The following is an 11,356-nucleotide window of genomic DNA, read 5'->3' as shown; positions in this document are numbered from 1 at the left end:
CGAGGAAGCAAGGTGCCATGTTTTGAGCTGCCCTAGCAGAGGCCATGCAGCAAGGAACCAAGAGTGGATTCCAGCCAATAGCGTTAGGAGCTGAGGCCCCCAGTCCCACAAACTTTGAGAGAATTCATCCTGTCAAGAATCATGTGAATGAGCTTGGAATATTTGAGCATTCAATTGAGACAATGGCCTCAACTCTTATCTCTTTTGCAGTCTTGTAAGAAGCCCTACAGCAGAGGACCCAGTTATGCCATGCCCAGATTCCTGACCCACAGAAACTGTGAGGTAAAGAAAATGTGTGTTGTTTTAAACTGTTAAGTTTTGAGGTGATTTGTTATGTAGCAATGGATAATTTATAAATACATGAGTTTAAGAAGTCAGTGAACTTGAGCTGTTATACTCATGTTTACGGTTTATTATAACAAAAGGATATAGATTAAAATTGGCAATAGGAAAAGGCATATAGGACAGGGTCAGTAAAAATCAGGTGTGGAGCTTCTATCTGTTGACTCCCAGTGGAGTTGTGTGGGCAGTGCTTATTTCTCCCATCAGTGATATGTGACAACAAGCAAAGTATTGTCAACTATGAAAGCTCACCCAGTCCTTGGTGTCGAGAATTTTTCCTGGGGCATAGTCACTTAGACATGGCAGACTGCCTGTGTGACTAACTTTAGCCTCCAGCCTCTCCAGAGGTCAAGGTAATACTGCATGACCTAAGGCTTGTACCCTAAATCACATTGATAAGGTAGATTATCTGGTATGGCCCATGGCCCCCAGATTAACAAAGACACTTCTCAGGCAGGACATTGTTAGGGCTTAGAGGTTACCTGCCAAGAGTCAGGAGCAAAGGCCAAACTTCTCTTTAGAGGAGGTTAATCCTTTAGCACACAAAATATTACCTATACTCTTTATTCTTATTTTGGGCTCCAAATGTATTCTACTTCTCAGTCTGTAGACTTGTGTTAATTTGCATAATTCATTGCAACCAACCCAGATTTTCACAGATCAAAATTATTAATGGCCTTTATGCCAGTTTTCAATGTTTTGCTCTTGACAATAAATCCATTCTTTATCACCCCGCTGTGTGATATCAGAGTCAGACCCTGTAAATTTTTCTCTTTGCCAGATGGCATGATGTTAAACTTGGTCAGTAGAGGATGCTGGAGGGACACTACAGGGGAAGGGGCTGCTCTTTTTAATCCCAATGTGCTCCCCTGTCCTTACTGCTCCAGTACTAGTCAACATGCAGGTCACCCAGTGCTGCTTACCTCCTGGTGAGTTTCATGCAGTTCAGTGCAATCCTGGCAGCAGCCTTCTCAGAAAATTCCACTAGCACCATGGCCAGTTTCCCAGGAAGTTTAGCACCAACCCCACAGTAGGATTCCCAGCAAGTTCTACCAGCACCACATCTGGCTTGAAGGTGCCCTAGGGGGCAGCTTGCCAGCAAGTTTCCGCAGGACCCCAGAAAGCAGCTTCCTATTCTGTGGATACTCCAGTGGGCAGTTTCTTGCTTGCCAGCCTCAGCCTGTGGCTCCTCTGCCTCTCTGCTATCCAGTAGGCCAGAGCCACCCTCCCATGATCTGGATCTCAGTGTTGAGGATGGGGGTGACCTCTTCTAAAATTTTTTCTTCCTTGAGTATTCTGCATCAGCCCCAGGGTAGTGTCTGCCTCCTATATCTGCTTTTCCTATATTTTTTAGAATTATCATTAACACTTAGTAGTTAATCCTCTGTTGATTGGTTAATAATCCTTTATATGAAATTTCATGCCCAAATTAATCTGTGGTTTCTGTTTCTTCACCAGGCTTCAACTGATATGGCCTTCAATATAAAAAGACATAAAAATAATTTCCTGTTGTGTGTTTTCCCATGCTTTAAAAAAAATCTGTGATTTTTTTTATATTTCTTAACAAATTTGCTGAAAACTTATGAACTTATGCTAAAATTCCCCCTCAAGCTCTTATAAATTTAAAGGGAAAAAAAGATGTAAAAATTCAATCTGATAAAAAGAAGAAGACCAGGGAAAACCTTCTATTTTCCCTGTGAGGACAGCAATGATACAATACATATTAATGTAATTCCTAAGAAAAGACAATTTTAAAGAAATTAGCCATTATGCCCCCTTGCTGCAATAATCTTCACCAGGAAGATGTTGAAAGCAAGAATAAGATTAATTTTAAATTTCAAGGAAAACAGCCTAAATTTGAGGTGGGCCTTAATATCTAAATTCATTATTCTACATGCTACCTCAGCACTCATTTTTTTTCTACGTTTATTAGGGCTGTGATATAGTATCTGGCTTCTAGTGGTTACTCAGCAAGTCTTTGTGATGCATGCCTATAAATTTCGATTTAACCAATTGTCTATTGGTTAATTCAGTAACTGACATCTGAACTAAATATACAAGGAATCTGCTTTGTCATGATTTTGACAATTTATCCAGGCATGATTAGGATGAGAAACAGAAAGACACATGGTAGCATAGAGCAGTGTTTCCTGACAGTTGTGTCCTGGAAATCTGTGCCACCCGTATTTCCCATCCTCTGTCTCTTCCCCTGCTGTTAAATGCTGGCTAATGAGGTGCCTGGGTGGCTCAGTTGGTTTAGTGTCTGACTTCAGTTCAGGTCACAATCTCACATTTGTGGGTTTGAGCCCCATGTAAGGCTCTGTGCTGACAGCTCAGAGCCTGGAGCCTGCTTCAGATTCTGTGTCTCCCTCTCTCTGCCCCTCCCCCGCTTATTCTCTGTCTCTCTCTGTCTCTCAAAAATGAATAAACATTAAAAACAATGTTGTAAAATAAAAAAATTAAATGCTGGTTGGACAAAAAGTGTCCCAGAATCAACACCTGTAGAATTAATGAGAAGATCCATTCAGCACCTGCTATGGTTCTAAGTGTTCACATGTTCTCCAATCTCATTCTCATTCTGGTGAGCAGATATTATTTTTACCATTTTACAGATGATAATGAGGCTCACTGAGCTTACATGACTTGCTCTAAATCACACTCTTAATTAATAGCTCGGAACTGATGACATCTTTTCTGACTCAAAATCTAATACTCTTTTCCATTATGCTGCACTGACTATTTAAACTACAGAAATTGGAACCCAAAAAGTTGTGTTTTAAGTTTGTCCAGTGCATCCTGTAACCTAGTAAAGAAATACTGTCTATAATGTTCCTAACTGGTAGCCTCTGCTTAAACTTTCTAGGGATAAATAAGAAGACCATTCGTTCACAAGTTTAATTTAGATATTCTTCAAATTATCAGAAAGTGCTTATGTATATGGGTCAATTATCTTTCTTCTTATTGACTTCCACTCATTGGTTGTAAGTGCCATCTACAGAATGCCCTTTAGAGGTTGTAACTGCTCTCTGCCTCCTGTCAGAGGAGTGTGATCTCTCATACAGGTTGTTAATCTGAAGAAAGGGCTAATATTGCATGTCTAACATGTCTCTCTCTCCACTTTATTTAATTGGAGCCCAACTCAGAACAGATTCCTCATGTTCTCGATATTTGATACTAGTTATTACTGCTGCTGGAATGTGTACAAGCCTTCTGTCTGTTCATTGCTTATCTGGAAATACTACACATTTATATATTCTGGTATGTACTTCAATGAGCATTGATGATAAATACTGATTTAGTGGAAACTCCTATCCTAAACTCTTTTATCCAGATTCATGAAAATTAGCCTCCCTCTACCTGGTTATGCTTCTAGGAAGCCCTGAGAGGGTCTTAGATCAAGAGAAGTCAAAATGGAACTTTGGCATAAAATCAATGGTAGGAAAAATAGTGATATGGACAAGGAAGAATAGTCATTGTGGGACCCAGAGAGAGAGACAGAGAGAGAGACAGAGAGAGAGAGAGAGAGAGAGAGAGCACTATTCAAGAGAAATCTAATCATGGTGCCGAGATGGGACAACACTCTAATTCTGGAATTAGAGAACAGGGGCCAGATTGTGGAAACCACAATCCAGGTTGTTACTGAACCCTTGAGAGTCAAGCAAATGTCATTCTCAATGAATCAGATTGCCCACTATAAAGCTAGAGAATAAAGATACAACCCAGTACTGATAGACTGGGGGAGGGAAGAAATAGTCCAATGCTCTATTCAAATGTTTTGAATTAAAATGAGAAGCTCTTTTTATAGGAAAACAAAACAAAACAAAACTTCAGTATTGGGAAGAGGTTGTTTCTTCTAAGAAGAGAAAAAGATGGCATCTCCTAGCCAAAATAATGGAGAAGTAGCATGTTTGTCAAACCTGAATATTTCCTTTATCAAGTATTCAAAGACAAAACACAAGATATCACTCATCCTAAGGATTTACTTAGTGAAAAAATAGCTTTCTACTCAAATTAGGAAACAATTTCAGTGAAGTTACTGCAAAAGATAGAGAAAACTGTCATGTTAGAATATCAGTACAATGTTTTTGAGTCTGTAAGTGAAAAAGGGCATATTCTGGACTAAGAGTACCACATGACAACATGCCAGTCTTATACTTTAAGAGTTGTTTTGAAGGGAGATCATAGATATTCCAACAGCCTATAAACTTTATTTATTTTTGGGACAGAGAGAGACAGAGCATGAACAGGGAGGAGCAGAGAGAGAGGGAGACACAGAATCGTAAACAGGCTCCAGGCTCCGAGCCATCAGCCCAGAGCCCGATGCGGGGCTCGAACTCACAGACTGTGAGATCGTGACCTGGCTGAAGTCGGACGCTTAACCGACTGCGCCACCCAGGCGCCCCAGCCTATAAACTTTAAAATGAAGTCAGTGCAAGTTGATTCTGGGCAAAGGTTATCAAGTTAAATTGGAGTCCAGTTTCCACAACCAGGAGTGAGATGTGGTTTCCTATTTGGTGGGGAGATCCTCATAAAAATGGGAAGGAAGGTGGTTTCAGCAATAAATGTCAGAAACCACCTGCCAAGGGGTTACCTGAATCTTTACCTCTTCAACTCAAGTCTATCCTTCTACAAGGGATAGATAAATTAGAAAATATATGATTAGGGATCCCTTACCCTTTTGTACCTAAATGCATCACAATCAGGATTCTAAAAAACCATGACACTAAGGATGTTTCCACCAAATGCCCCCCTTTTTTCCCCATGGCTAAAGTTTGTTTCCATTTCCCTGTCTCCTTTTTTACCATAATAATTACAAGGAAATCTGCAGGATTCCTTAGCTTTCTCCTAGATTCAAACCCAAACTCTTAAGAAAGTACTGAGCTCAGTGTCAATGCTTTTTCTCCTTTGGAGCTCAACTCGGCATGCTTGTCTTTCCTTATTTCAGTTACTCTTTTCTACTTTATCCTTTGAGCTCCTGTTCTCACAACAACTGGCTGCCAGAGGGAAAATGCAGTCTCCCATCATCTTCTTACTTATGCCCTCAAAATAATTACAAAGATACATTCATTCTAGAGCTTTACTGATGATCACCGTGCTGACATGGATTGGGGAAATCAAAGGACACAAATGAAGCAGTGACAAAGTTTGGAGAATTTTATGAGACCAATCATTCAGAATCCCTGAACTCTGGTATTTATTCCTTTCTGAGATGGTACCTGGAAGCCCTTATGGAATTGCTCCATAAGCTTTTACTCTTTAAAACCAGGGCTTGGGGCACCTGGGTGGCTCGGTCGGTTAAGCGTCCGACTTTGGCTCAGGTCATGATCTCATGGTCTGTGAGTTCGAACCCCACGTTGGGCTCTGTGCTGACAGCTCAGAGCCTGGAGCCTGCTTCAGAATCTGTGTCTCCTCTTCTCTCTGCCCCTCCCATGCTCATGCTCTATCTCTCTCTGTCTCTCAATAATAAATAAATGTAAAAAAAAAAAACCCAAAAAACAAAAACAAAAAAACCACAGGGCTCAAATTTTGCCACTCACCGTCTTTCATCCCCTATCTTTCCCTCTTTCCCCTCTTCCTTATTGTCCATCTATGGCTGCTTTTCTTATTCCATATATTTTCCAGAAAGGGGTTGTCCACTCCCGCAATCATCCTATAGCCAAATGATTTCCAATTTTAAATCTTCAGCCTAGATATGTCTTCTCAGCTACATTGGCCAGGTACCTCTACCGTGATAGCCTGTGGCTTGTTCTCTTGGCCAGGCCAAGCTTGTTCTGATCCTTCACATTACTATTCCCTCTCTCTGAATATCTGAGTGGTACAACATTCAACTAAAGACAAAAACATGGTGTCACTCCTGACTTCTTTTTTGGTAATAGTGCTCCTGCCTCCACCCCCAACTTCTCTAGAGTTTACTTCATTTACCATCTCCTCCCCATTTCCACTGCCATTGTTTGAGTTCAAGCCATCATCATTTCTTGTCTAAATTAATTATGGTAATTAATTTCTCTGATTCAAGTCTCTCCTCCATAATTCATTCTTCACCCACTAAACAGATGGATCTTTCTTAAACCACATCTGATATTGCCAATAAGCCACCAAAAATATTCTCTATTGGCTTCTATTTGCATTTAAGATAAAATCCAAACTCTTCAGCATGCTTCATGATTGGTAAATTGTGTATATTGTTTTGTCCTTGTTTCTCCTTAATTCCTGCCTATGATGGTTAATTTTATGTGTCAGTTTGACTAGGCCACTAGATGCCCAATGTTTGGTTAAACATTATTATTCTGGATGTTTCTGTGATGGTGTTTCAAGATGAGATTAGCATTTGAATCAGTGAACTGATAAAGCCAGTTACCTTTTCCAATGTGGGTGTGGCTGCTGGTTCTATTTCTCTGGACAACCTAGGACACTGCCTTTTATAAAACTTTAAACTTCAGCTAAACTATTTCCAGTTTCCCAAAAATATCTTATTCTCACACATTTATGAGCTTGAATATGCTTTCCTTGCTGTTCATGACATCGTTTGAAATATGAACACACACACGTACACACACACACACACACACACACACACACACACCCCTCCTTAATTGGCTAACATTCTACTTAGTATCTTCACACTCCACTCTCCTGAAAAAATACACCTCAGTTTGTGCTTTAATTTCCTCTAAAGATTTTCACTTTATTCCAAATTTTTCATATTTTCAGACTAAGTATCAGGTTGAGTATCAAATGATTTACGCTTTACTTAACAATATGATAATGGTGATGATGATAATAATGATAACAGCATTCTGTCATTTACTGAGTGCTTACTAAATATGTATGAAGCTCTCTGCTAAGTACTCTTTATGCATTATCTATTTTCATCTGCCCAAGCAATTTGAAGATTATTATCCCCATTTTTTGGATGTGGAAACCAAGAATTAAAAAGTTTAAATATCTTGCTCCAAATTATGCAACCGATCAATGGTAAGGATGGACCTGAAGTATAGGTCTAGTCTCATCTGTTTATGCTCTGAACCCTTTTATATACTGTCACTTTCCTATACAGCACTAAAGTGGCCATTCTTAAGTGGCTTGTCATGTATATGGTAGTTTTTAGCTGTCTTTATACATATGTTCTGTTGAAATTATAATATAAATATGGAAACCATAATAAAATTAATAAAAAGCAAATTTGTAGTCCAATTTATAGGTTTATGTCCAGGGTCATAGGGTGCTTTTGGCAGACATATGATAGATCTGTTATCAATTCAACGTAAGTCCTGTATAACATCTACTGAAAGGTGAAGAAGAAAATTGAATCTAATTCTCCTGGAATCCTGTTTCCTGTATTGTTTCCAGTGAGTTTCTGTCAATGAAAAGCATCTGAGGAAGACTTAGAAGGATAAAGAGGGAGAGACAAATCATTATTCTCAGGTGGCATCTGCAGTTTCCCTCAGTTTCCAGGGATTTTTTCTGGGAATCCTCCACTTTTATGCTGCAAGAAGCTGACATTCTCAATGGTAGCATTTTGATCTCTGCTTCTTCAACCCTTTCAAACGTTTCACAAATCTGTACTTCTGTATTTTAAATTACTCTCTCCATTCAAAATATTTAGCATGGCATCTGTATTCCTAACTAAACCCTGATTAATATATTTTTGTATCAATAACTTATGCCTTATTTCATACCTTACACTATTATTGAAAGGAAATATTTGATAAAACTATGCAAAGATAGACTCTAATGGTTTGTCTTCAAATGATTTGTTTATAAAAGGAAAGCATGTCCAACCAAGTATCCAATTCTAAAGTCAAGGGTTGTTAAAAGCATCTTTTAAGTGGACTACCCCAATTATCTTCAGGGTCTGAAACACCAAGATGATAGGTTACATCCTAAGGAAACCTCAGCATACTAGTTTGTATATTTAGTGCTTTATAAGTAGGTAGAACGTTCTGTGGAATAAATGTGATTCCTATCCCCAAACAGCTCCAGATAAAGAAGTGAGATAAATGGGGCTCAGTGTGGAAGCTGTTTGCATAGCTTCAAAATCCTTTCTTTGCCACCCATCTGTCTTGTACATTTCCTTTAAAAAAATTTTTTTTTAATGTTTATTATTTTTGAGACAGAGAGAGACAGAGTGTGAGTGGGTGAAGGGTAGAGAGAGACACAGAATCCAAAGCAGACTCCAGACTCTGAGCTGTCAGCACAGAGCCCTATTCAGGGCTCAAATCCATGAATTGTGAGATCATGACCTGAATGAAGTCGGTCATGACTGAGCCAACTGAGACACCCCTATCTTGTGCACATTTCTGTTATACTTACCATACTTAATTTATTTGCTTACCTGCCTATGTTTCCTATTCATTAATAATATACTTTAAAGGTAGAGGTCTTATATTATCTACCTTTATGCAGCCAGCTCTACCCAGTATCTGGTATACAGTAAGTGTTTGCTAACTTGAACTAAATCAAGTTTCTGAAAGTCAAAAGTACACAGAGTGGCAGAAGGGATCCAGATTCTACTTAGACTTCTGATCTGCCTCACAGGCTCCTGGGAATCTTATAATAATCTAAGAATTCTGGAAAACCATATGGCATAACATGGAACTTTCTAAAGCAGCCTTAGAGATTTCAAACTTTCCTGAGCATCCTAATAGGAGTTTCCCTGGAGTACCTTATTTGAAGATATTCAATATGTTCCATACATAAAAATGGAAAGGAACTTAATAAATCAATTGTCCTAACTCATTTTGTAGATACAGTGCCTTCTGAGTGGCTGAAGTGTTATAAGAATCATGAAACAATAAGAGATTTGCTATTTAATCTTTTATATTTATCCTTAGGTAAAAAATTTATTGTAAGACTTGGAAAGATATTATGTCTTTTTTGAACTACAAGCAGTTAGCTCAATAATTAATTAGTCAGAAGACTATTCAAGGTGCTTAAAACCCCAGAGTACAGTAAGTTTACTGAGTTGTTGGTACATGCAATAAAACATGAGAGTTCATTATCATAGATAATGTACTGCCTAGTGGAAAAATATATAAAAGTACTAGAAAATGAAGCCTATTATATTTCTCTATAGGCATGAGAACACTTATTATAAAGTACAGAGATTTGCAAAGTCTCCTACTATGTCAGGTTAATTAATTCACAGTTCTGGAGGCATTTTCAGATGATAAGGAATCCTAACAGCTTGGAGACAGTATGAGGAGTAAAAATAGACTAGAAATCAAGAGTTCTGAATATTAGTCTCAGTTCCACTGTCTACTGACCTTTTGGTGTCAGGATGGACATGATATCTTTTTTTTTCTTCCTAATTTTATTGAAGTATAGTTGACATACAATATTATATTAGTTTCATGTGTACAACATAGTGATTTAACATTTATATACATTGCAAAGCGATCGTCATAATAAGTCTAGCCATTATCTGTCACCTTACAAAGTTGTTACATGTTATTAACTGTATTCCCTATGTTGTACATTGTATCCTTATGTCTTATTTATTCTACCACTGAAAGGTTGTACCTTTTTATACCCTTCCCCTATTTTGCCCATCCCCCCAGTCCCTCCCCTCTGGCAACCACCAGATTGTTCTTTGTATCTATGAGTCTATTTCTTTTTTGTTTTGTTTTGTTTTGTCTTTTTTAGATTCCACGTATAAGTGAAATCACATGGTATTTGTCTTTCTCTGCTGGATTTATTTCGCTTAGCATAATTCCCTCTAGGTCTATCCATATTGACCCAAATGGCATTATTTCATTCTTTTTTTTCTTTTTTTTACAATCTTGAGTTATTTTATTTATTATTTATTTATTTATTTATTTATCTATTTATCTATTTATTTTTACACATATACCATAAATTCGTAGGGAATGGGTTCCAGCAGCTCAGGCTCCTTTCCACTGGTTCTCACAAAGTAGGCTTCTCTGGGTGGAGCAGGCTGGTGCTTCAGTTGAACCCAAGTACCTTTCTCTTTGGCTTCCTTCTTTTTCTGTTCATTTTCCTTCACATACTTCAGGAAGCTGTTTTGGCTCTTTGAGTGCTTAATATGCTCAATACATACATTCATTGCCTTGGTAAGAATCTTGCCCTTAACTTGTTTGTTTACAACAATGCCAACAACATACTGGGAAACAATGTAGACTCTTCCAGATTTGCCATAGTAACATTTGTGAGGCATTCCTTTTTGAGCAGTGCTCATTCCCTTGATGTCCACAATATCACCTTTCTTGTAGATTCGCATGTATGTGGCCAAAGGAACAGCTCCATGTTTTCTAAAAGGCCTAGGGAACATACAGCAGGTACCTCTTCTCTTTCCCTTTGTGTTGGTCATTTTGGCAAATTACTGGAAGATGGCAGTTCCACCCATTCTTTTTTATGACTAAGTGATACTTTATTGTATATATATTTATACTATATATATATATATATATATATATATATATATGAGTGTGTGTATGTACATACATATATATACACACATACATATGAAGATGTGATATATATGTGTGTATATGTGTATATACATATACATAGTATATATACTATATAGTATACTATACTATAGTATACTATATAGTATATATATATACTATATAGTATACTATAGTATATATACTATGTATATGTATATAGTATATAGTATACTATGTATATAGTGTATAGTATAGTATATGCTATGTATACACTATGTATATGTATACATACATGTGTGTGTGTATACACACATATATATACATAGTATAAATATCTTCATATATATGTGTGTATATATATACATATATACAGCACATCTTCTTTATCCATTTATCTATTGATGGACACTTCAGTTGTTTCCATATCTTGGCAATTGTAAATAATATTGCAATGAAAATAGAGGTGCATATATCTTTTTGAATTAGTGTTTTCATTTTATTTGTATGAACACCCATAAATGGGATTGCTGGATCATATGGTAGTTCTATTTTTAATGTGTCAAGGAAACCTCCACACTATTTTCCATAGTGGCTGCACTATT

General features: G+C 37.5%; 1 protein-coding gene across 1 annotated transcript; it reads right to left on the bottom strand.

Moving 5' to 3' along the window:
- Nucleotides 1-10,183: 10,183 nt before the first annotated feature.
- LOC131490748 (large ribosomal subunit protein eL21-like) lies at nucleotides 10,184-10,675 on the bottom strand. The gene has a single exon (XM_058693225.1). It carries the CDS (start codon nucleotides 10,670-10,672, stop codon nucleotides 10,184-10,186), a length of 489 nt encoding a protein of 162 aa, XP_058549208.1. The 5' UTR covers nucleotides 10,673-10,675.
- Nucleotides 10,676-11,356: the final 681 nt, after the last annotated feature.

The sequence above is a fragment of the Neofelis nebulosa genome, chromosome 12 (assembly GCF_028018385.1).
Source record: "Neofelis nebulosa isolate mNeoNeb1 chromosome 12, mNeoNeb1.pri, whole genome shotgun sequence".
Lineage (NCBI taxonomy): Eukaryota > Metazoa > Chordata > Mammalia > Carnivora > Felidae > Neofelis > Neofelis nebulosa.
This window is presented reverse-complemented; position numbering and strand designations above follow the sequence as displayed.